Raw genomic sequence first — 27,555 nt, forward strand, 5'->3', positions numbered from 1 at the left:
CTATCAATGCACTTCTGCATTTTATCACATGATGGTGATAAAAACACAGTTCCTGAAAAGTTTTGTGAAATAACATCTTTCAGCACCATCAGCTCTTTTAACTGATCTTTTAACCAATATTGTGGAGATGTAGACATATACTAGCACCTCTCATTTGCAATGAACTAGTCTATTTAACTCATACGTATGAGTACTTCACGACAGGATCAATCTTCAACCTACTTCGAAACGTATTAGTTTATCACTGATAAAAACTGTAGTCTGACAATATTTATTAAACTAAATTAGTGACTAACGTTATTTCCAGTAAATAATTCACTTTTAAATGTAATATTCTACAAAATAATAGTGAAAAAGATTAAATTCCCTTTCAAAAGGCAGTAAAATGTATAAAAGGAACATTGAAACTACGGACACATCGATAAAAAGTTTTGGGAATAAGATAGACAACTGTGCGTTTTCAGTCCTCTGCATGATTTCTTTGCCTACTATTTTTCTCCCATAAGAAGTCCTTCTTAAAAATGTTTACAAATTTGTTAAATTTAAAAAAAAAAGAACTAAAAGAATAAAGTATAAAGGTGTGAGCCTGGCCAATACCTGAATGGGAGACCTCCCGGATAAGCTAAGGGTGCAGGTGAAAATGCTGTTAGTGGGATAGTAGGGAGCGCTCATTCTGCAGTCTGTGTGGGTTCTGATGCCTCATTATAGTCTAAAACACTATACTGTAAAATGGGTGCAATCCTTTGGATCAGAGGTGTATTCCTGAAAAGAGCAGGTGTGTTACCACAGTGTCCTGACCAAATTTCCCACTGCCCTTTACCAATCATGTCCTTCTAATAATCTCCATTTATGAACTGGCTTCATCACTCTGTTCTCCTCCCCACTGATAGCTAATGTGTGGTGAGTGTACATCAGCGGTACAGGGAAATCCACATTACATAAACAATATGTAATAGGAACGAATTATTATTATTACTAGTAGTAGTAATTTAGTAGTAATTTAACATAATTCACTGTCATGCCAGGCTTACTTCTCAGGCATTCTTTGTCAAGACCACTTGACATCCTTGTGGGAATGTGTCTCTCACTTTCCACCAATGATTAATTAAAACCAGGTAAATCTAAACACAAATGACTGAGGCCCAGACAACCTCTAGTGGTAGGTTAGCTGAAACTAATGTATCAGTCCAGCTGGCCTGCCATAACACTGTAGAGACACCTACTATTTTTAATCCTGAATGCGACAGCACATAATTTCAATGTTATTTTCAATATGTAATTTTAAAAAACAGTATTCTGTGTTCAATGGATTCAATTATCTTAAAACTGTAACATATCTCTCAGTCCATGCATTGCTCTCTCTATGTTGAACGGTTTCTGAAATTTTATTTGTCATTTGTATATAGATTCACTTGGTGGAGGAAAACAGGATTAATATTTTTTCCATGCTGTGATAACTAACATTGAAGAACAAAAAAGCTGTAATTTAAAATGGACATCTTTTCTTATGTTTAATCCAACGTCCCTCTTTGATCTAACTGGTGAAGGTACTGTACTTCTCACTTTTCAACCTGATCTGTCATGATTCACTTACTGTAGGTGGTTACTACACTTCTGCAGTGGATGAAATGGGCCCTCTCCTATAAACAACATATTCTGTGATTTAGCTTTGGGATATTTGTTTTATTGTTTGGGATATATAAATGAAAAGAAGGTATATTAATGAAATAAATTATTGTTGTCTTAATGAAAACAATCCTGAACATAGATTTATCTAAATCCTTCTCACATTTTTTGTACTACAAAATATTAAGTAAGCACAAATATGGTAAGTGAATATGGTATGTAAAACTTTTCTACTTTAATTTTAATGTTCCAGTTGTCTCTCTAGTACTGAAGAGATACCTTAGCATCTTTCAAGAAGCTTCTAGATCTTAGATAGGCCAAATTCCCTCCTTTCATGTGTAAGCCTTCTACCTTTCTTACTCTCTTAAAATATTCAGACAATTCTCCCATAAATGATTAAATAGTGGATTATGTGTAGACATTTGTCACTATGCACTTTGTATTCCTGTTAATATTTTGTGTGTGTGAATATATTCCTTCATTTCTAGACAACACCTATAGATACTGTATGTGCAATGATTCAGATCTTCCGTTAACATAACACACAACTTTCCACGATATAATTGCTTGTATTTCTGAGAAATACAAACTAGTACAGTACAATATTGTCTTGAACTTTCTTGCTATGAAAAACAAAATACAATTTACTGAGAAAAAATAAATTACACTCTTGAAGCTCAAAATGGACAATGTTAATATTAGTTCAGGTGGGTAGCTGCGTCAGCATGCGTAAGCTGCAATGTTAATATTAAACTATAAATATTGTTTTATTTTAAATTTTAAAAAACCTTAATCATCCCTGACAAGGACAGACGCAGCTTTCACTAAAACTACTCCACTCCCTGTATTTCACATTCTTCAATATTTAGATTTACAATGTGCCGTAGCTCGGAATGTAAACTAAAACCTTTTAAAAATCTTAAACTTAAAGCATCCGCAGCAACGACAAACAGTATGTGTGGAGCGATGGATAAACCAACCTGTTGAGTCACTGCATTCCGTCATTTCCGTTTATTTCGATACCACATCGTTTGAGACACAATACAGTTTAAAACAAATAAGGGTGTAGTGTATTTAGAAATTATTTCAAAATATCATATATTTACCCTTTAGAACATCTAATAAATTCGGTATCTGCATTAACTTGAACACAAATGAATGATTCGAAGAGGGCTACAGAATTAGCTATGTAGCGCAATTGCGTAACAGGCCGAGGATGCTTGCAGATATTATTTTTAAATATTAAATAACGTCTATCAATACACGGGTTTAAAACGAGTATACACGTAAGATATGTGTTATTAAAGCACAAAATATTTGATAACTATATAAATATCTTATATGCTCTGAAATATCAGTATTTCAAGATGAACCTGCAGACCTGCACTTTGCTTTGAAATGCTAAGATCACGAACTAAACGATATCTATTCAATTTCGCACAGACCTTTCTACAAATATTATTTATTTTTAATAAAAAAGTTTTTTTATAAAGCGGGGAAAAGATTGGGAAAGAGGCAGTTGGAGGATCGCTGAAAGCAAATGCTGTATTTAAAATATGACATTAGCCAAGTGCCATTAGCTGGACGTGTGGCGCTGGCGGCTCTGCGGACATCCTGGTACACTCGGCACCGAGCCTTGGCTGGACACCGGGTCCTCAAACAACGCCGGACATTCCCCGCAGCCTGTCAGCTTTTATCTAAACACACTTATAGTGATAAAAGGGTTTTGCTTCCTTGTTTCACATTTTAGAACTAAGTAAATAACCCAGCACATAACCTAAAAGATGATTATGTTAGCTGAAACGTTTCAATACACTTATTTATGTTCAATTATACTAGGGAATTACGAACAAGACTACACACACCCATCTTGCTGTAATGTTATAATGCTTAATTCAGTCAAGTGAGTCAGAAAGCCCTTTTCAAAAATGATAGATGGTGATTAGCAGCTACATACCTTCCACTCTAGAACGGAGGTCCGACACAGTTTTCTGGACAGCAGGCATCACTGTGGAGAGCCGACTGACGGGACACCTGTCAACTGCGGCTAAACCTCCTCTGATCCGTCGATTCTCTGCAACGGTCGATTAATCTAAAAAAATCTCCACACGTAGCACAACAATACCGCTACGTGCGAAATAAAGATATTAAAATTATCGTGAGTAGTTCTTGACGTTGAAAAAGAAAAGCGAAACTGAAAAGGGACTAATGAGTTCCGCTACTACCAGTAGACTGATCAGCGACTGACAGCTTCTCTCCAGCTCTGAACAAGAACGAGAGCGCCTCCTTACAGTCTGGAGCAGACCACTGCACAGCAGGGGAAACACTGGTGGACTCACCGACTTCATAGTTTGCTAAGGTTTAGATATAGTTCTTAAAAGAATACTTTGAATTACAGCATTGCAGTATTTTAACATATATATTTAGTTGAGATAATTCGGTGTGTGCTTGTTCCTGTATTTTATCCACACGAGAGTACAAAGTTGTGTCTCACCCCCTCTGTGATTATATATTAGGTGGTCCCACTGAGTACCCGCATTTCAGAATTCATTTGAGCAACAAAGAGAATGGCTCAGCAGTTGGCTATAGCTGTTTAATGCGTGTGGTGCTATAACGTGCTTTTTCTAGGGGGGGAGATGCCTTCTGATATAATTAATTTAAAGAAAATCAACCGAAAATTATTTTTGTTGCTCATAAAGTAATTTCTGTTTTCAATTTTTTTTATTGTTTTTGCTTGGTCCGCCCACTTATTTGGTACCTAACTACATATTCTGTGAACAGTATCAGAAGTAGAATATTTCTATCGTGTTATTACATTAGCTGGCTATCGGACAAAACAATTGCTGCTATATACGAGAATTATGTGTCTGAAGTTTTTTTAATCGCTAAAAGGCAGTAATTACTAGTTTTAGTATTACTAATGCAAATAAATCATCATAAGAGTTCATAATAAGATTTATATAGTCCTCGTGGATGCGAAATGCTTTCTGGTAAAGGCAGTATCACGTGATTCTCATGTGATCCGATTAACTGACTTGTACTGAACCCGTGAAGACTTAAGGGGATGGCGGTGGTCGCATTTCAGCCACCATGGTTGCAAAGAGAAGCCCTAACATGTCAATTTCTGCCTTTCCAATATAATAGCGAATATATTAAATAAGGTATCTTGTAAATAGTTACAGGTATTATTTTCCTTTAAATAGGAGCCATTTTAGATTTTGGTACAAGTGAGCCAAATACAGTACATATTAAACTTTTTAAAGCACAGTTCACTTTTAGTACACTGGTGCACTTTTTTTCGTCTTGTTACAAATCTCTTCAGGAAATTCCTGTAAATCAGGTTTTGTGCTAATCTTCAAGTTTGAAAGATTTGTAAATTGTATATACATTATCACAAAAGTATGCCTTTGAGGAGTGATCCAGTGTATTCATCCTTATCCTTTGACGTACTGTATAGAGCTCAGGGTAGTGGACAGCTGTTTTTAAGTGATTATCCATGGGTTAAAATCACTAATGCCTTATAGACCTTTCAGTGGACGTCAATCGAAATTAGAAAGCTCGCCATCTGGTGGTAGTTGACCGTTCCTGGACACTTCGTGGAAAAACAACAGCGTTAGAGAAAAGTTAACTACTGTAGCTTATTGTTTATTTTATTATACCTTTGTATACATTATGTATTTCTGGGCCAGCAGCCATGTCACCCTGCAGCTTACAATTGGCAGTCCATTGAAGCTAAGTAGGTGTGAGCCTGGTCAGTACCTTGATGGGAGACCTCCTGGGGAAAACTAAGGTTGCTGCTGGAAGAGGTGTTAGTGTTAGGCCAGCAGGGTCAGCTCAAAAATTTGGTTCAAACCACCGAATGGAGATGGGTGTGCTGACAAGCAGACCCTGCTGATGCGGGATTAACACTAGGATGAGAGAGAGATACATTATTTATTTCTGTAAAAAAATTTAACATGAAAAAAGAATAGTGTGTGAAATATTTTTTGCATATTTTTTAAAGTAATATTTTGGAAATAACATGTTTGTATTTTATATAGTATGTACTGTATGTTAAAACTATACATAGTCTGTAACCTACTGTCTCTAACATGGAGCCCAGAGCACACTCACTCTAGCCTTTGGTGTTTTGTATGAACCCCTCCTGGATTATGTGTTAACCGTGTTTTCCCTTTCTGGGGAAAACTCTTCAGCAACTCTTTGATATAACATAGTGAGTGATGAAAAAATTAACAAGTGGAATTGGAAGTGCAGTAAAAAGAATGTGACAAAAATAATAGGAATTAAGTAGTGGTGGGACCAGCCAGTGGCTGAAAGACAATAAGATACATTCATACTGTAGTTACAACCTTAAATGGCTGGCCTTTGATGCACAAATTTAAATAAGTTTCTATTTCTGTCACACTATGTTTTTCAGGACTATCATGAGACAGGGATTATCAGATCTTATCCTGCAGGAAGATAAGTGATCATTTGAAATGTAAATGGCACTTTTAGTAAATGAATTGTGGAGGCTGAATTTGAAAAAAAAAACTGAAAGCCATCCATATAGAAATTGCACTTATGAGTATTTCTGTGCTCATGTTAGAATAATTTAAAATGCATTTAAATATTTCTAACCAATAAAGAAAACAGAAGCCTGTGAAACAATACTAGCTTCCAACTAGGGAGCCAATTCATATGCTATGTGAAATTTGGAAACATCAAAATGTATCACCAGCTGAATTTGAAATTGTACTGTATGTATGACTAATGATTGTTTTCTTACTCAGGTTTTAAGGAATGTCTGATTGGTAATGTCTGTATAAACAAACAAGACAGAATAAGGGTTTGACAGAACCATAATAGTTCCACCACAACAACCAGGTTGTGATTGTAATATAATAAAACTATTGCATTGAAGAGTACTTTGAACTGTAAAACTAGATTCCAAAACAAAGCAGACTTTGGAGAAATGAGATGGAATGGGATCAGTTGGAAATACAGAATCAGTATGAAATGAAAAACAAGTTAAGCATATTATGCTTAAAGAGATTCAGAGCAGATAATTTTGTTATAATGCAGTGGTCACAATAGATAACAAAAAATAACATATGACATAGATTTTCTAAAGACTTTTAATTTCCTCATATAAAGAATAATTATAAAACCACATGTGGCAGGTATAAAAAATAAAGTATTGGTTTGTGTTTAGAACTAGTAAATGGACAGAAGTGAGAGTTTAGACAAGGGATAAATACTTAAATTAGAGTAATGCAATTAGTGGACTACTGGATGAGTCTGTTTTAGGACTGCTGCTCTTCTTAAAGGGGAACTGCAGTCCCAAACTGTCAGACTGGTTATAAAATCTCGATAACAATTTAAATTCATTGACAGCATAGAAAAAATTGTCAAATTTCAAATTAAGCATAAAACCGTGACTTTTAAGAAAGTGCTTTGACTCACCATGTTGTTGTAAACCTCTGGTCTCGCCACAGGCAAGAGCGAGCGTTCACTCAAATTATGACGTGATGTGGCCCTTGCAGCTCACTAGTCACTGTAATGACTAATGCAATGCGTTGTACAGACAGTACAGCAGACATTTCACCATAGATACGTTCCAGCGTGATCAGTATGCAGAGTTTACAAGTAGTATTTGTCAGCAAAACCTTCTCGAAGTAGAGAGCAATATTTCTATTGGATTAAAAAAGATGTTTTCACAAACCTGCTTGTTTACAATGTAATAGGGTTGCTTCAACTCACCTGATATTTCCACAGAGACATGGACAAATCCTTTCTACAATTAAGACACAGGTTGACCATTCTTCTTTGTTGTGCTGCAAAACACCACAATGTTTAATATATCTTAAATCTCACGAACCTACAGTACGTTACTGCTCCTTCAGACATGTAGTATCCGTAAAAGAATAGAACAGTATGCATTTATGAATATTTGTCATTTTATGTTCATGACAGAACTGTGTAAGAGTGTACTGTTCAATTATACGATTGACATTGCTATTCCAACTTCCTTGTTATAGGCCTGTCTGCACATAATTAATTTCCCTCACTATCATTCTTAACATCTCTTTTGTTCATATTTTCTCTCACTTTTACTAACGCTCTTCTTTTCACAATATTTGCATAATTATGATTCACAGTCTGACAGGCCACATGTACTCACCCCCAGAAAAGTTTCTTCTCTGTCTCTGAGTCATGTGAAGAAGCACCATGTGTCTAGCAGTGTCAGGAGATAGACAGGCAGCACCTCTCCCTCTCTGCCCATCAGAGCCTGTAGAATAAAGGCTGTATCTCATGATATAAGGTTTCTTCACCTGACATGAATAAACACCCTACAGGAGAGCATACAGGAGAGAAGACCCACTGTAGTCTGACAGCTCTTGGATATCCAGGCCACAGCACTTCTCAGGAGAATATAAACACACACAACAACTGTATCATTCTTCAGGTTTAGAAGAGCTCCATACTGAAAAGTATTTCTGCATTAAGAAAGAGTTTTACTTTATTAGATCATACAGGCTGTTTAAACAGGACAGCTCAAAGTTGCAACTCTCTGCAGCTGTCATAGAGTTTAAACTGCATTTTACTGACACTAACCTGAACTGGAATCTCAATCCAGTCACTTGCTCCAAATTAAAAATAGAAGCAGTAATAGTTTACTAACATAAGCACCCATTGATTTTTATATTTGATTTTGTGTTTCAATATTGGTGGAAGTGGAACTTCTGTGGTCCACTTTTGTGAACTGTAGTACAGTCCTGTCTTGGTGCTTTGTTCAGAAATACATCTAATTATACCTGTACATATTGCAAAAAAAGTGTTACCACACAAATTTAAAACATCTGGAGTTGAACTACATGTCCATGTTTCTTATGGCTGTTACAGAATTTACATTAGTGTCACCGATTTTAATATTACTTTTGACCTCGACCAGCTTCTAAATATATATTTTTATTATTCTAATTAATTAGAAATTGGTTTAGTTATTTCATCTAAACTCATCAGTGAGCGTCTATGTCTTAACTAATACAGTCCTTAAAAGCAAAGGAGACAGTGATGGGTACTGCCACTATAAAAGAGAGAAAATTAAACAATCAAATGAGGCATTAGCATGTACATGGGTCACAAGACATTCGATGATCCTCATCACTGGGAAAAACTAAGGTTGCTGCTGGAAGCAGTGTTAGTGGGTCCAGCAGGGGGCGCTCACCCTGCGGCCTATGTGGGTCCTAATACCCCAGTATAGTGACGGGGACACTATACTGTAAATAGGCGCCGTCCTTCGGATGAGATGTAAAACCGAGGTCCTGACTCTCTGTGGTCATTAAAAATCCCAGGGCGTTTCTCGTAAAGAGTAGGGGTGTAACCCTGGCATCCTGGCCAAAATTTCCCATTTGCCCTTATCAATCATGGCCTCCTAATAATCCCCATCTATGAATTAGCTTCATTACTCTGCTCTCCTCCCCACTGATAGCTGATGTGTGGTGAGTGTTCTGGCGCACTATGGCTGCCGTCCATTATCCAGGTGGATGCTGCACATTGGTGGTGGAGGTGAGTCCCCATTCCCTGTAAAGCGCTTTGAGTGGAGTGGAGTGGAGGAGACCTGTCTCCTTCTACCGACCCTCTTAAAAAGAATTGTAAAGTGAAAGTTTAGTAATAAAACTGCATATTGATTAACAAAAGAAATAAAATGTAGTACTTTCTTAGTAAAAGTAATATAATAATAAAACATTTTTCTCTTCTTGTATTTTAAAGCTGTAAACACCAGTACATTTGAATTAATTATTTAATTGAAGGGTATCATTTTACTCTTTGTCTGTTTAAAGGTAACCATAGCTGATTTCAATTAATTATTAACCAACATGATGGCAGTGTAGCTACCTGCTAGTTTGCTGTCTTTTTAGAATGGATTGCCATGTGTTTATTATATGTCACTGAAGAAAAAAAATTCTTTAATACAATTTAATCTCTTTAATACAGTTTAATACAATTTTTAATCTCCAAAATCTCCAATGAAATCAGAAGACTAAGATCATGTAAAATGTGCAGGTAATTGAAATGGAGCAGGAAATGCATAAAAGCCCAACTAGAACAGAAGCTGAGAAACCACAGAAAAAAGTGAGATTTCGAGTGTCTTCAGCTCACAGTGGGAAAATATTGAAGGAAGTCTTCAAAGATGAAGGACACACAGACTTTATGGATTCTGAATGTGCCATCAGCTCAGAGACAGAGCAGATTAACTTGCGCAATGAAGCAAATGGGCACCACAATGGACACCTGGGTTTTGAGTATGATAACTTGCTCCTGTTTGCTGGTGCCTCCAAGGACAAGGCTTTCAGCACAAAGCGAGTTAATATACTGAGCAAAAATGGGACAGTTCGTGGTGTAAAGCACAAAGTGAGTGCTGGTCAAGTACTGTTTAACAACCTCTCAAATGTGTATGGGGTAAGTGATGAGAATTTTATGGTAATTTTATGACATTTCCAACTTACAAGTTTATAATAGTTCAAATAACATTTATTTTTCTTGTGAAAGTCATTCCTAGTAAAGTTCAAATACATTTTTCTGGATTCTTTTTGGATCTTATTCTTGTTCAAGATTTTTGTTGAGTGAAAACAGAATAATGTTCACTTAGTATACTGCATTTCACATAACTAAAACTTGATATTTGGGCATAACCACAAATCATGTAATAAAAATATTTTTATTTTAATATTTCTCTCCAATATGATTCTAGAGTATGCAGACTTATAGGTTCATATCTCTGGAATCAAAACTATGGTAAACGTGCTGATGCACACATTACCATAGAATCCTTCTGCACTGATAATTAGTCCTATTTTTAAGTAAAATAATAGTACAAAAGACATTCTGATTTATGATATTGTGTATTGTGATAATAAAAAAGGCATACGTTACATATACTGTATATATAAGAAATATATATATATACTGTGTATGCTTCATCTTCTATAACTACAGTATATTTATAGTCTATGTGTTCTTGTCCTATATTTATATACACCTGAAGAAGGCTCCGCGACCAAAGCGTTGTGTTTCCTTTCTTTTCTTTTCAGCATGGAATAAACCCGTTACCTGTTCCTATATTTATATACACACTTTGCACTTGTTCTATATTTTTATGAGCCTTTTGTTTTATTAAATCATATTTAAAATGCAAATAATTAGAAGTCTCTATGACAATATAATTATAGTAGGTACAGTTTATCTTTTAACCACTGCTTTCAAAGAAGTTGTGCCTGAACTGATGATTTTTGTCCACACCTGTGTCTTGTGTAGATTTATGTCTATACTTTTCCTTTCTGATGTGTAAGCTATGTGAGATCATTTTGAGGAAAAGGCCACTATTACTTAAAGATTAATGATCCAATCCAGTAAATGTATCAAAGAAACTTAATAGGGTTAACGTGATCCTGCAAGATTTCTGAATGCTAGGAAAACAGTTAATAGTAGTGGTCATATTTAATATTCAATTTCAACAGTTGACATAACATGAATTGAAGCAAGACTGATAAAATATCCTGACTGCAGATGTTTTTTTCTGTTACTTCTTGATAAAATAATATTGCTACAAATTTATGGCTTAGTTATAATTCAGCTTGTTAGCTTATGTTTGTTGGCAAAGTTGGAGATGAACTGCAAAAAGAAACAACAGTTAAAGGCTAAAACATTTGAATAAACAGCAACACCGCTGTGCAAATCTCATTTAGATTAAATCAAAAGTATTATGCCACCAATGTCTTTAATACATATAAACCATCGATGGTTTGAAAGGATCCTATTACTTTCATTCTTGAAATCAGATTATATTAAATAATTAGGTATACATATATACTGTGTATATACAATACAGTATATAGGTTCACAAAACCTGGCGTCAAAAATACAAGCAACAGATGGTTGGAGCTTCCAAAACAGAAAAAGATCTGTTGAATGTAAAGAACATTTTTTCTTAATGCAAAAAATTCTAAATGCAGTTATTTAAATCACATCATGTTGTCACTTGTTTTAATTAAAACTCTGACTTGTATGGAGTAAAAAAAAGTATACTTTGGAAATAAATCAAATGTACTGTGCATACAGTATCTCATCCATATTACTTTAAAGGTGTATTGTAACAGTTGACTATTTTAACTGACCTTGATCTGCAACAGACTTTCGAATGATTAATGATACTAATTTTAATTGGGTGTTATGACATCCATATAGTGGAACAGTGAAAAGGAATAGAAATACAATTGTATTTTGGGTCTAGGTTTTCAGTATACATGTCTTTATTTATTGAGAATGCATATTTTCTAGCAGTGTTTTCTATCAAAATATTTCAATGAAATAGTGTATGAATTATTTAATAGATTAGGTTACTATTATACATTTACATATCAGGTCCAGAGACTACTTTGCCTTGCAAGCAAATTTTAAAAGCTAACTATATAATCAGGCAAAACCGAGCTGTAATACTTAAACGCATGTTTAATTTATTCTCTGGCACAGATTGGTAACAAAGTAAAACAAACAGCAACAAACAAACAAACATTTACACAAAACATCTATGCCTGTGTTGTAACAGACAAAAAAGTTCTGGATCCCGAGATGAAGTTTAAACAGATGAGTTTTATTGCATGCAAGGAACAATAAAAAACAAAGTATTGTTCAAAGTGCCGGTACAAAACTTCCAGTTTATATAGCCCTTTTCTGCCGCTTCTGACATAGCTTGTTACCATGGTAATGGGGGGAGGTCACAGTGTCCTGCCAGTTCACAGACTTTGGTCACTCTTAATGGTCCATGTTAGGTTTCCTTCCCTGGGGAGTTTCCGAGCTGGCCTCTGGAATTCTTATCAGTTATCCCCTTTTCCTGCCATAACTCTAAGCCTGTTACTTAGAAGTCCACTCCTCATGCAGAAAGGACTCAGTTAACCCCTTCTTCACATCTAGATATTTACAAAACTGAATTTGAGAGACTTTCAGACACAGATAAACAGAAATCCTGTGAAAAAGGTACAGATACCACAAAGGATTAAAAGGAAACCTGTTTCGTATCAAATAAATGAACCCAGGACTAAATAAATCCCTAAAATGGATGGTATACAAATGGGAACAATTTTTAGCAGTGTGTAATCATTTCATCAGCTTGGGAAACCCCTGTTTTGACAATTATAATGCCACCGTACATTACATAAAAATAAAAAAGTACATCTTCAGTGCTCAGATTACTTGAACATGGTCTATTTGTCTGGTCTATGAAGGAAGAGCTCTGTTGTAGTGCTGATGCTTCTCTTATCTTCCTTTTCCTCTGTTCCTCTATTCCATATGATTTCTGATTGTTATATTTCTTTTGGTGATTTGGAGATATGGTGTTAATTTTGTGGCATTTATGTTTATCTGCCCGACAATGCACTGGAATATTGTCCAGAGTGTATCCTGCCTGTTGCTTGCCGGATAGACTCCTCCACGACCCTGTATAAGATAAAGCAGTTTGAAAATGAATGAATTGATGGATGGATTCATTAACCATATATTTAAAATTACATATTCCAGGAAGTATAACCATGCCACACACACACACTTTTTTATCATGAATGAAACATTTAACATAAATCTAACTTGAAAAATAACAATATCAAATTCTGAAACTAATTCAACAATCACAATAAATGTTAATATCAATACAACTTTGATGATAACAAAAATGCTGAATAAGCAACAAACAAACCTCATATCTTATTTAGTTTGTCTGCACCAAAATACTGTACATACTGTAATATACAAATAAAAAAAAGTTAGCTCACTGTAGGCACCTGTCCCTATCGACAGAAACATACTCTATGGTGTTTACGACTTAAAGTTTATATGCAATATTTGCCAGTAGCCCTGGTGCCTATTGGATATTGGTGATTATTGGAAGTTTTCTAGTTTAAACCTTTTTATATTTCTAAATTATTTAAAATTGATTAGACAAAATTGGAGTTTGTATATTCTCTCCATGTTTTGTAATTAGAGTTGTTTATGTAATTAGGGACTCTGATATGTAAGTTATTGCTTTTGATATTTTTATGTGTAACTAAAGGCTCTGTAAAACAGTGGTGCAAAGCTCTGGTCCCCAGCAGCCACAATCCAGCAGGTTGCATTGACTGTTTTTAGATCAATATAAAAATCAAAGAATGTTAGATTGGTCCAGCTCAGACAACTACTGTTATTTCAAACTGGACTGGTAATGAAGTCATATGGAAAAAAAACCTAGGACACTGTGGTCCAAGAGGATTAGAGTTGTTCACTAAGATTTTGTTACCAAATTAGTTTAAATATAATTGCTTCTTTTGAAGGTTTCCCTCTGGGGCAACAGTGTACCACAGAAAGAAAAACATTGAGAGGTGTCTGCAAGAAGCTTCTAGGATTCAGTTGGACGTTGAAAAGACTTATACCACAATAGCTAAATAAACATTTGACTCTACAGACTTACCATAAAGCCAGAAATCTTTGTCTTTGTTTCTGAGACTTTGACAACCATTTATGAAAAGATCCATTAATTACTTCTTAGTGATTTTTAATTTATTTGCTACTAAATCTGATGTGGACACACAAATATTATCCATTGTGGTGTCTCCGGGGGAAAGTTTACGTAAATTAGAAAATTAATCACACCACACTTTTCTTTCTTCATTTTCGGGGAGTTTCTTCCATCCAAATATCTTCCAAATCCAGTCCGTAATTCATTCTCTTAATCCTGATCTGATCCGAGTTCCAAAGTCCGTGAAATAACACCAATCCGCGCCATATCCAATCCACAATCCACAATCCACAATCTGAAAACTGTAAAATAATATCTGAAAACCGTCTATGTCAAGTATATTAAGGAGTTCATTCCGAAAATACCTGTTATGAATGACCCTTCCCCTGACCATCATACATTCCCTCCCCCTAAGATCAGGCCCATCCTTGGGCTGTCTATACAAAAATAAACAATGCTTTTGGAGAGGGCATCTACAGATGCAGCCATTCAAAATGGCAGTAATCTACCCACAAGCCACCGCTGGGCACCATAGGACACCACGGTAAGTGATTGGCTGGCCAAAATGACCGACAGGGGCACTCGTGGTGCATTGGTTGGTAGTGAAAAGATTTAATCATTTAATGTCTTTACTGTGCACATTTTAATCCGCTTAGTTTTGAATATTTATATGGAATTTTACCACTAAAGGGAAATTTTAGTAGCTGAGCATAAAAAGAAGAGGAGCATAACGCATCTGAAGGTCATAAGCGATCTCAATTTAGGAACATAAACATTACTGTATGTACATAAACTGTACTGTGTATGGCTGGTCTTGGTAGTTTAAAGAAAAAATACACACCAGTCTTCCATTTCTCCCTAAAGATTTTAAGGATGAAAGTTTTATGAAATGGTACCCAAATATGCGATTGCTGTATAGAATGAATTTTAATTTTAAAAAATTATTTAACACGAAAATTAAGCTGTTTACATCTTCCGCCTGAGAACAGTCACCCATTGACATTAGAAGCTTGCCACAATTAAAAGAAGCAATTAAACACAGCGTAATTGCTCTCTGAAAATGCCTTTTCTTTTTATTTAGGCTCAGATTTCAACTATAGATCGTATTATTATAAACTTCCTTGGAAAAATGTCTTTTATGTAAACCATGTTTGCTATTAATTCATTTAGGGCTAGAATATGTTCATTGTCTTCCAATCGAGTCGAGTTGACATTAGAAGCTTGCCACGCCCGGACTGTTACACCAACGCATAAGCATGTTAAAGCGATTTCATTGAGGACCCTAGCTTTCTTAACTAGTAAGTACTGTACTTCCTTGGTTTTGGAGGGGGGAGGTGTCTTTCGCTGGAAATCTCGCCCCTTTCTACTTTGAAAATACTTTGAAAATACCTATGAAACCGGTTTAATTCGTCACAGCCAGCACTCCCGCAGAGAGGGGAGTTGTACTTGTTAATGTCTTAGCCGGAACACATCATTATATCTCATTTTGTATTTCTATAAAAAACTCGTTTGCCCAGCTTAACACTATTGTTGTTATTGTTTTTATCCTGTAAAGCGCTTTGATACCATCCTTACACAAAGCAGAAACTTCTTGTATTTTCCAATGACATACAAGTGGAAAGATTACAGGTTTTAATTGTCTTTTTTCTGAACCAGGGAAAATCTGATCATGTTTCTCTATAACAATAATAAAAAACTTTATTTTACATATCACCTTTAAAAGTGGCATCTCAAAGCAATACAGTAGATGTAAACTACAGATTACAAAGTAAATACCCAGACAAAGGCAAACGCGTTTTTAATAAAATGCTTTTATTCATTCAGCAGAGAGAGAGCGTAAAACCTGGGTGTAACAGCTGTTCCTTTTTCTGATCACTCGCTCTCTGGATAAATGTCTCACCTGTCCTGTTCTTTGTTTTCCTAATTTGCTGATTACGCCTCCTGCGATCCACTCCTGCCCTCACACCTAAAGAAGACTATTTTAAATTTCTTTGTGCTGTCCATTGTGCAATTAACCCTTGTATGCGCTGTCCTTAAGGTGATATCACATAAAGGTGATATGTAAAATAATGTTTTTATTATTGTTATAGAGAAACATGGTCAGATTTTCTCTGGTTCAGAAAAAAAGATCTAAAGTATACTAGTTTGTCACTAGTATACTTTAAATACAGTCTTTGCTGTGCTCTAGAGGATCCTTGTGATATTTTGAGCTCTGGTTGAATGATAAGTGTCGCAGTTTAAATACATTTTGTAGTTGGAAATTATGAAACGCTCTGTTAAAAGCAAGGGAGTTTTTATGCCCGTTGCAGTTTTTTTGAATCCCCAGCAGAACACATTCCATAAGAATCAGCGCTTTTATATATCGCCTTTAAAGGTGGCTTCTCAAAACAATTTACAGGATAAAAACAACAATAACACCAACAACAACAGTATTGTATTTCATTGCACTTTGACAGATCGTCCTTAAATCAATTGTTGACTTTTCTCTCTTTACTACTGAACTTGTTTGGATTGACTGAGCTCTGTTCTGAACCACACAATGATCCCCCCAGAGTCTTTACCCCGGTTGATTTGTTTTTTTTTGACAGAGGGTAAAAAACTCTCTCTCTCGCCCTCCCCCACTGTGTATTGTCTGTTTTTTTTGTGCTGTCCTTTGACAAAACAAGGCTCACCAGATAATGTGAATCGAAACCTGTTTTTCTAACTTTTAAAGTCATGCGATGTGTAAGCGGGAACACATGATATAATGTTGTGTTCCCGCTTACACATCGCACGACTTTAAAAGTCGACTTTAAAAGTTACATATGAAAAATACATAATATAGCTCCCAAACAAATGCAAACTTGTTTTTAATAAGATGCTTTTATTCACTCATAATCCGACAATTTCAGGAAGACTAAGGGAGGACTAAGGGAATTGTCATCTGTTGTTGAAGCTCTGTGAGCTCGATGACTTTGAGACCACAGGTTGTTTGAATCGCCAAAATTCAAATAGAGAAAAAAGAGCTGACTGACAAGATTTAAGATGTGGCTGTTAATGTTGGATTAAAAAAAAAACACTTTGCCCAACGTTTGTTGCATTGCTTGAAAAATAACTTTATTTCGAGAGACTGGATAAGTAATTAAGTGTTTTTTTAACTTCCTGAAAAACAACTAATAATTTAACTATATGTGCAAACGTTTTATGATATGTCGCTGTTGTGAATGTCTGTGGACATGTGCTGGCTGGACAGGAGGCTCTACTGTACACAGAGAGGGGCGGGAGGGGGGGACAAGCCAATACATACTCTTAGAGTTTGATTAATAGGGAATATAATATAAAAATATAGTACTAAAAATAAGATACACTCTACAGACATTCACAACAGCGACTGTCAGAAGACAGGACACAGCAGCTCAGATACCCGCTGAATGGAAAGGGGCACTTTAATGTTCTGTATGGCTAATACTAAACCCAATACTTTAATATTCTTTTCTGTATGTTTAACAATAGTAGGTACTGGCCTAATTCGGTCCTGCTCCCGTTGTTAGGTGTTAATGTGTTGTTGTTAAGTGTGAATTTGTACCTGTTTCCCTGAGGTCTGGCTTTTTTTCTGGAAAACCATAACTCTGGTCTTGTCCAGATTGACTGTCAGCGCCCAGGTCTGACAGTGCTGCTCCAGCAGTGCCAGGTTCTGCCGCAGCCTCTGTTCTGTGGCCGACAGCAGGACCAGGTCCTCTGCAAAGAGCAGGAACTCGATTTCTGTAATTAATGCAGATCAGTAAATCAAGGGACAAAACAATTATTGCGCCCGGCTCCTCAATGGGCTTTGACGTGCTAATGCTTTGGTTTAACAGTCCGGGTGTGGCAATGTTTTTTTATTATTGTTATAGAGAAACATGATCAGATTTTCCCCGGTTCAGAAAAAAGATCTGAAGTATACTAGTTTGTCACTCTTCTCATCCCCTCTTTGCTAAATGGCTTTTGAATAGAGTCACATGAAGAGAGAGGTGAAACAGCCCTACACAGCCCTGTCGCAGTACACAAACATAATTATATCTTATTAATTTCTTTAGATACGCGATTCTTTTAATACAGTCTTTGCTGTGCTCTTGGGGATCCTTGTGATATTTCGAGCTCTGGTTGAATGATAAGTGTTGCAGTTTAAATAATTTTAGTAGTTAGAAATTATGAAACGCTCTGTTAAAAGCAAGGGAGTTTTTATGTCCGTTGCAGTAAATGAAAATGCAGACAAAGTAGGGCTTGGACAGATTCCAGGTGCATTTTTGCAATTTACGTTGCATTGTCTATTGTGCTGCTGTAATACAGTTTAAAATAATTCAAAGTCTAAACAGTATCAGCTTTATTTATAGGTTGCAATTTAAAAAAAGCCAAAAACCACACTCAAAATGCAATTTAGAGCTTTCTGGAATGAGGAGACACCCAAATTAATAATGTAATAAGCCACTGTTTGTGCATGAACAAGGTTATACTGCTATTTCCATAGATATGCGATTAAAAATAAACTAAAAAAAAATTGAATCCCCGGTGGAACACATTCCATAAGAATCAGCGCTTTTATATATCGCCTTTAAAGGTGGGTTCTTAAAACGCCTTACAGGATAAAAACAGCAATAACAGCAACAACAACAATATTGTATTTCATTGCACTTTGACAGAGTGCTCTTAGAGTTTGATTAATAGGGAATATAATATAAAAATATAGTACTACAAATAAGATACACTCTACAGACATTCACAACAGCAACTGTCAGAAGATAGGACACAGTGACTCAGACACCCGTTGAATGGAAAGGGGCACTTTAATGTTCTGTACGGCTAATATTAAAGCCAATACTTTAATATTCTTTTCTGCATGTTTATCAATAGTGGGTACTGGCCTAATTCGGCCCTGCACCCATTGTTAGGTGTTTTTCTCTGCACACGGAGGATGTTTCTACAGATCTCCATGTGCAGAGTTTCTGTGGGGTGTTTGTCCCCATTGAGTGTACTCCTGGTCTGTTAGGGGACCCCACACATCACTGCCGTATAGGGCAATGGGTTGGACTACACTTTCATATATTTGGAGTCAGATTCTTGTTGGTGGATTGATGTTGAAAAGCCTCCTTCTTATTGCGTAGAAAGCCCTGAATGCCTTCTCCATCAGTGCCTTCACTGCCAGGTCAAAACTTTCAGATGGGCTGATGGTACAGTATATGTGATACAGTATGTGATATGCCGAGATATGTGTAGCTGGATGAGTGCTCCAATGTGTTGTTGTTAAGTGTGAATTCATACCTGTTTCCCTGAGGTCTGGCTTTTTTCTGGAAAACCATAACTCTGGTCTTGTCCAGATTGACTGTCAGCGCCCAGGTCTGACAGTGCTGCTCCAGCAGTGGCAGGTTCTGCCGCACCCCCTGTTCTGTGGGTGACAGCAGGTCCAGGTCATCTGCATAGAGCAGGAACTTGATTTCTGTGTCGTGTAGTGTGAGACCAGGAGCCGCAGACTGTTCCAACATTCCTGCTAATTCGTTGATATAGATATTAAACTGTGTTGGGCTCAGGCTGCAGGCCCCACGGCCAGTGGTGGTGATGTAATTAATACATCTTTAATGACCATTAATCCAGGAAACACTCAATGTCCTCTCTTTGGAAGGGAAACAGTCTTAAAACCTGTTAAGTTCCCTAAAGCTTTCTCAGTCAGGTATGTTGTGAATCTGTTGTGTTGTGAATAAAGCTGCCTTTATTTTCTTCTCCATCACCGCCTGCCAGCCAGCTCTCCCGCGCCCCGACCAGAGAGATCTCTGTGATTAAATGAATTCCCATTACATTACCATTCCCACTGTGCATAACTAGAAAGATTAATAAACATAAGGTTGTTTAATGACAGTCTATTGAATTTCTCATGGCTAAATAGTCAAGTCTACCCAAAAGAGAAAACATCGACTTTATTTAAACCCAAGCGAAAGTATTAATGGTTTTTAACTACCATACATTTATGGTACATGACTTTGCTAGACCCCTCTACTTTTGTACCTTGTTGTGAATGCCTGTGGAGTGTATCTTATTTGCCTTATGTCCTGGTTATCTCACTCGCCCTCCCCCCTCTCTCCCTCAATTCAATTTAATTCAAGGTGCTTTATTAGCATGACAGATGGGTACAATCAGTGTTGGGTATTTACTTTGCTTTGAGATGCCACTTTTAAAGGTGAAATATAAAATCAAGGCTTTAACTTGCTTTAACTTCGCAAGTCTGAGTTCTTGTGTCTGTCCTATCCAAACCCGAAAGTATAACAATATGTATCTTTATAGCAGGTGGTGTACAGCTTTTTAGTATAGATTACACTTTTCTAAAATGTATTTAAAAAATAAAAACGATTACAATCTACTCTTTCCACGTTTGATCCCAAGATCCCAAGAAATCTTGGGAGAAAGCTAGAAGGGGAGAAAGCTATGCTGAACGTTTATTAAGATACTTAGAAGACAAACATATCAATTTATGTTGCATTTGTCTGATTGTGAATCAAAAAACACATAAATTTAAACCCGCGTTTGCGATTTAAATCAATATAAATGTTTATATTGTAACGCCTAGGTGACTATTCATTGTTATTAAAATGACTTAAATTCAATCATGTTGTGATATTTAGAAATATAAATTTCTTTGGTGCGAGTGAGGTTTTATTTAATCTCTGACTCAGGGAAACGTTTCATTTTTTCAAAGAAATGTTTGTTAAAGGAAATTCATGGCTCCAGCAAGATTTGATCACAGACCATGTGATATGGGAGTCAGGAACCTAACCCACTGCGCCACCAGCAAGGTCACGTGAAGCATGCTGAAAAAGCACTACAGAAACATTATCAACAGACAATGTACAGCGTGTACTATTCTTGTGTTGCGGTACATGAATATAATTATATCGTTATTAATTTCTTTAGATACGCGATTCCATATTATATTCCCTTTTAATCAAATTCTAAAAGTATGCTTGTTGACTCTGGTATCACGTTAAAGACTTCGATGCTTAAAATGTTTAGGGAGAAATGGAATACTGGTGTGTGTTTTCTTTAAAGTACCGAGACCAGCCATATACTGTATGTTTAAGTTCCAAAATTAATATCGTTTATGGCCTTTACACGCGTCACAGTATGCTCCTATTCTTTTTATGCTCAGGCACTAAGATTTCCCTTGTAGCGGCGAGGCTTATTAATAAGAAAGAATTAAGTGTTCTGAGCCTTCCCAAATGAGGCCCCATCTCTGTTCATCTCTGTGGTGCAGCCACAGAGAAACTATTCATGCAGGCTGATTTAAGGTTTCCTTTGATAAGGGAGAGCTCCCAAAGGGGGATGCACTTAGCTAAGCCTGGCTATCATGATCAATGGTTATCCATTGGTGCCTATCTGTCTAGGGAGTGCCAGATGGACATCTGGACTGCATTCCTAAGTGTCAGGAGTAAGTGACTCATATCTCACCTTGATCCCACGTGGGACTCTGATGCCCATGGAACTTTCAGCCAATCAACGAGCTGAAGTTCCTCCAGGTAAAAACAGGCAACACAGAGGGACTGAGAGATTCAGTGGATTCAGTGGAGACTTCTTTGGACTGTTCTAAAGGGAATTCAAAGGAGAATTCCAGGGCAGGACGGCCCAGGAGCAGAAGGCTCCCAAGGGCAGGACATTCTCACAGTGCGCCTCCTGACCATCCTGAGGCTCAGCCCAGACAACCACGGAACGGCCAGTGTGTCCGTGTGCCAGAACTTTCCTTTGTTCTAAGAGTCTAGAGCGGAGGTTGCCAGAGAGTAACCAGAGGATCCACCCCAGGTTAGCACCAGCAGCAAGCCTCTTGAACAGGTCGGAACTGTGGACAGCTGAATCACTATTCAGAACTAGCTCTTCATCAGGAACGAATCGGTCCTCTTCCTTGACTTGCTGGGACCCACAGTCATCTTTTCTCCTGTGCACAAACTTTGCTAGTTAAAGCCAACACTAACTAGCCGGTCAGTGAGCATCAGCAGCGCACCGTCGCAAGCCGCACAGCACAGCCTGGCACCGAGCTAGAGAGCGACCGGCTAGGGCAATGGCTGGCTACATGCCCCTCTTCATGATAATTAAAGCATCGACAGGTTGCTTTCCATGGCCGTGGCCTCTGTTTTGATCTTTCTTGAAAGGATTTCTTAAATTGTGGAGGGCCTTGATAATCACTGTACTTTAATAACTGATACTTCATTTCAGTTTCAGAACTCTTGGGGTTTCTCCTCTCCTCTTTTTGAAATTCCCCATTTTCTTCCCTCATCAAGGCCTCAGTGGCATGCTGTCTGTCCACTAAGTGTCCCACCACTCAGTTCCCTTTTCAGGTATACAGGCAGACTCCTCACAAAGTGATCCAACACCACTCTTTCCATAACTTGTCCTGAATTTATTTCTTCAGGTTGAAGCCATTTGTTTGCCACATGTCCAGGTCAAACATTTGATGTCTAGTGGGCTTGTCCATTTGATATTTCCAGTTATGAAACCGGACTGCTCGTATCACCATTGTTACCTCTATTCTTGCCAAGATCTCCCTTTTTAGAGTCTCATAGTTCTCAGCATCCTCTACTTTTAAATCAAAATAGGCATTTTGGGCTTCTCCAATTAAGTAAGGCGCTATTCTCCCTGCCCATTGCTCTCTGGGGCATGCATTTCTAGTTGCAGTTCTTTCAAATGTGGTTAAATAAGCTTCCACATCATCAAGTTCTGTCATCTTTTGGAGCCCAATTGGTTCAGCAGTGTAGGTGTCTCTCCCTGTTACTGAAGTCTACCTGATTTTTTCCTCTAATCTTTATATTTCTTCCGTCACCAATTTCTGTTCCTCTATAATTCGTTGATTAGTTTCAGTTTGAATCTTATTTGCTTTCTGTCGTGCTTGGATAGCTTCTTACTGTCCTTTTAAAGCCTGAAACTGTTACGCATTCCACTCGTGCCGCTCTTCCTTCTTGCATTCCCACGCGCACACCCTGTAAAACAAGCTCACGCCGCAAGTAAACGCCAATCACCTTTCTCTCCACTCTCTATTTTAGTTCTCCTTTTTCCCCGCTCACTATTGCGGATTCTCTTCGAGCTCCCTAGTGCGCGTTTACCTCTTGCTTCTCTCCGGTTTTCGATCTCCTAGTCTGCTTCTCGTTTTCAGTTTCTCCTTGTTATTTGGATTGCTGCTTCCTCGTTTGTGCTTCCGCATTCTGATCTACTCGCCTGCTTCCTGGATTCGATTTTGCCAAGTGTTTTTGGATTGTTGCTTCCTCCTTGTCTCTCTGTGTTCCGACCTACTCACCTGCCTCCTGGTTTTCATTTTTGCCTAGCGTATCTGCTTAGTGTTATTCTCTTGTCTTGAGTCCTGCATAGGATCTTATTGCCCAAGCAGCCCTATCTTACAAAAACTGGGTGAGGGTGGCTTGGGATAATTGACATATTAACTATTCCATTGTTTTGTGGATTTTTTTAAAGAGAGATCACACATGCAAAACGAAACCCACAAAAAATGCTTAATTTCCAAAATACTCAATATAGCAGTGCCCGCTTTCTCCACCAATTGTGGTGTCTCCAGGGGAAAGTTTACGTAAATGAGAAAATTACTCACACCACACTTTTCTTTCTTAATTTTCATGGAGTTTCTTCCATACAAATATCTTCCAAATCCAGTTCGTAATTCGTTCTCTTAATCCTGATCCAATTCGAGTTCCAAAATCCATGAAATACTGTAACACCAATCCACACCGTATCCAATCCACAATCCACAATCCAAAAACCGTAAGCCTTTCAATAGTCCGTTATTCTTTAATCCAATCTTTAACACAATCCTCTTTTCCCTCTCTCTCTCTCAATTCAATTCAAGGTGCTTTATTAACATGACTGATGGGTACAACCAGTGTTGCCAAAGCAAATAAAAATAATGAAATTCACATGAAACAAAACAAAAAATAAAAGTAAAATAAAATCTACATATTACAGACATTTACAACAAAGACATATCATAAAATATTTACATATGCTGTTGACCGATGGAGCATTATTGGGAGACAGACTTACTGTTCCTCAGGCTGTGATAGGAGATCACATACTGGGCTGCCAGTTCAACTGAGTTCCCTCCTCCCTCTCCCGGTAGGATTGGGAACCGTTGTGATTCTGGCAGGTGTGGGAACGCTGGAATTAGATTTCTGAATTTAGGGAAGAATGTTTCTCTAATCCCAGAGTATCTGTCACAGTCTAGTAGGAAGTGCACCTCTGTCTCTATTTCTCCCCGGTGACAGTGGGAGCACAGCCTGTCCTCTCTGGGCAGCCAGGTCTGCCTGTGTCACCCAGTTTCTATGGCCAGGCTGTGGTCACTGAGCCTATACTTCATCAGGGTCTGTTTCTTTTTGTTGTTTCTTATCTTGGTCAAATATTCGGCTAGTGTGTATTGTCTGTTTAGGGTTCTGTAGCATTCCAGTTTATGTTATGTTTGTGTGTGTGTGTCCCAGTGTGTGAGATATTGCTGTTTGATCTGTGCTGTGATGTGCTTTGGTCTGAGTTGTGGTGCTCTTGCAGTGCTGTCCCGAGGCTGGCTGGTGTTGGTGTGGCTTGTGTCAATGAGCCTCAGGACCAGCTGGCTCAGGGGGCTCTGTTTTGGGCTCAGCTCTTGGCTCAGCAGGGCTTTGTGGTGGTAGGAATTTTGGTCGCTGTTTTTTGGGTGTAGCCAAAAAACTGCCAGGTCAAAGCTCCCAGATGAGCTGATGGTGAGACCGAGATATGTGTAGCTGGATGAATGCTCCAATGTGTTGTTGTTAAGTGTGAATTTGTACCTGTTTCCCTGAGGTCTGGCTTTCTTCTGGAAAACCATATCTCTGGTCTGTGCAGGAGGGGCTCGGTCTGGCTCCACTGTTGTGCTGGGTGGGGGGGGGGTCGTGGTTCTGGTCCAGCTCAGCTTCTGGTTTGGGTGAGGGGCGTTGGGTGGGGCACTGGTCTTGATCCCGTTCAGTCGTTGGTCTGGGTTGGAGGGCTGTAGGGTGGTGTTGGTTCTGTTCTCTGTGGGTTGAGCTGGTCTGGGTTGGGGGTGTGGGTGTTGGGGTGTTCCACTGGTAGTCCTCCTATTTCTCTCTGGGGTGGTGTTTGGGTGTCTGCCCAGTGTGGTGTCTTTCAGGGTTTTATTGAAGAGTCCGATGGTCTGTTTTTTGAGATGTTTATGGTCGTGTAGGTGGTGGGGTCCAAGGGTGGGGTAATGGGCAAGGTAGACATTTGGGAGCAGGGCGCAGGACCATGAGATCTCAGCATTGATTCTCTGGATGGTGTGGTGCTGCTCGTCCTGTCTCGGCAGCAGGGTGGAGATGACAATTCAGGCGCGAGGCAACTCCTGTATGGCCCTCTCGGCCACTCTCCTGATGGACTGGGCCACCTGCTCCCTCTGGGTCCTCAGGTTGTTGGTGCCGGTATGGATGATGATGTGCCGTGGGGCTCCCAGGACTGACCTGGACAGCAGTTGCAGGGCATTCTCTGTCGTCGGACACCAGAGCTTTGCTGTTTTTAATCCCGGGAAGAGCCTGTGCTCATCGATGTACCTCCCATTGGAGTCGATGAGAAGGGCTACTTCCATGCGCCTGCCTCTGGTGTCCAGTCTGCTGGAGGGGGGCTGTGCTGCCGGGTGGGGGGCTGCGTCAGGGGGTGCAGTGTGTGAGGTGGAGGTGTTGGGTGGGGCCGTCTCTGGGGCTGGGTGTGTATGTGGGTCACCCTGAGTGTTCGGCAAGGTGGATGTGCTTTTGGGCAGTGGTGTTGTGAGAGGATTTGGGTTGCGGGGGGGTGCAGTGGGTTTGCTATGGTGGGGGTACTGTGTAAGTGGGAGTTGGCGGTGGGGGCTGTAGGGGTGTCAGGTTGTGTGGAGGTGGGTGTGTCTTTGCGGGTTGGGGGTGGGTGTTGTGTGTTGTGTGTTCTGGGCCTCAGGGCTGTTCTGTCACAGTCGGGGCTGCAGTGGAAAGTAATGAGTTTCCTCAGCTGTTCTCTGAGAGTCTTGCTTGTCCTCTCCACGAGCTGCAGCTTCTCTCTCAGCTCTGCTACTTCCGACTGCAGCTTACTGTTGTCCTGCAGCAACTCTTCTATCTAAGCCCTGAGCTGTTTGTTGGAGGTTTTGCATTCGTTCCTGTGTTTGTTAACCTCGTCTCTTAGTTGTTGTGCTGTCTGCCCCTCTGTGAGTCTCTCCAGCATCAGTTCCTTGAACTCAGTGAAGTCCAGCTCCAGAGCAGAGAGTTTCTCTCTCAGGAGGCACGCTGTGCTGTGGTCACAGGGGTGTTGGTGTTAGCCGTGTGTGTCTGGGCGGTGTGTTTCAGTGTTGCCTAGGGCTACATCCATGCTGATCTGTTCTGTAGCTGTTGCTGTGTTTGTGGGCTCAGAGTCAGGTGGAACTAAACTCTCCAGTGTTGTGGGCATCTGGCTACTGGGTCTCTCTTTTATTTCTGGGGGAAGTTTCTCCAGGTTGGACTGTGTTTTCGGGTCCGTGAACTTTTCCTCAAAAAGCTCCAGAGCAGCCTCACTGCCATGTATCATCACTGTACCATTGTGGTAAGTGTTGACGATCAGGACAGTGTCTTCTAACTCTCTGTCGCCCCCTATGGAGATTTGCCTACCTTTGCTGATGCCCCTTCTCGTGGTGTTTGTATAATTCTTGCACACAGCTGTGTGCTGGGCATTCGGATGCTCAGTAAAAAAGAGTAGTTGGTTTTTATGTGTTTTTTTCCTGCCTGGCAGTAGTCAGCAATAAGGGTCTCTGGATTTTCCTTCATCCATGTGTCTTTGTACTGTTTACTGGTCTTAATGTTTTTCGCGTCCTCAGGGTACTGGAGTACTGTGCTGAGGGGACAGGGCTGGTCCAGTGGGGCTGTGTTCTGCTCTGTACTCATCTTGCTTCTTTTAAATACAATCGGCCCAGGTGAGAAGAGCAAACAGAGAGCCTGGCTTCGTTTTGAATACAATCAGCCCCACTGTTGCTTGGGAACAGGTTCTTCAACTTTGGCCTTTTGAGTTTAATGGGCCCAAGTGGTATTTTGTTTAGTTTAAACTTTAAGGTAACTTTTCCTAAAGACTTTTTTTTACTTTTATTTAATAAAGCAGTTCAATTTTAGAGGCCTCCTCAAAAAAGGAGAAGAAAGAACAGGGCTTACCAATTGTTTTTCGTTCTGATGGCTGAGTTCTTGACTTCTCTTGATGCTGCTTGTATTTTCTCTTTACTTCTTGTTTCCTTTGGTGTACTTTTTCTTTCTTTCTTGTCTTCTTATCCTTATTTCCTTGTTTAGTTATTCTGTTTGTTACTGTTTGTTCCTCTTCATTTCTTGAAGATTTTTCACCTTGAAGCTTTTCCTCAGGTCCTTTATCCTCAGGTGTAGCTGTGTCTTATAGTTGATCTTATACAGATGCAGCCATTC

At 38.7% G+C, this 27,555-nt stretch overlaps 2 protein-coding genes across 5 annotated transcripts in view; one reads left to right on the forward strand and one right to left on the reverse strand.

Moving 5' to 3' along the window:
* The window catches only part of atp8a1 (ATPase phospholipid transporting 8A1), a 330,133-nt gene extending 326,260 nt beyond the window's left edge, over positions 1–3,873 (reverse strand). For all 4 annotated transcript variants that reach the window (XM_069190605.1, XM_015345307.2, XM_015345310.2 and 1 more), the window contains exon 1: positions 3,584–3,873. In XM_069190605.1, coding sequence (XP_069046706.1) covers positions 3,584–3,632 — 49 coding nt within the window. In that variant the 5' untranslated portion in view covers positions 3,633–3,873. The remainder of the gene's footprint in view (positions 1–3,583) is intronic.
* Positions 3,874–9,684: 5,811 nt separating this feature from the next.
* Positions 9,685–27,555, forward strand: part of grxcr1a (glutaredoxin and cysteine rich domain containing 1 a) — a 36,331-nt gene continuing 18,460 nt past the window's right edge. The window contains exon 1 of the mRNA XM_069194235.1: positions 9,685–10,071. Within this exon, the coding sequence (XP_069050336.1) occupies positions 9,685–10,071 (387 nt within the window). The remainder of the gene's footprint in view (positions 10,072–27,555) is intronic.

The sequence above is a fragment of the Lepisosteus oculatus genome, chromosome 1 (assembly GCF_040954835.1).
Source record: "Lepisosteus oculatus isolate fLepOcu1 chromosome 1, fLepOcu1.hap2, whole genome shotgun sequence".
In the NCBI taxonomy this organism is placed as follows: domain Eukaryota; kingdom Metazoa; phylum Chordata; class Actinopteri; order Semionotiformes; family Lepisosteidae; genus Lepisosteus; species Lepisosteus oculatus.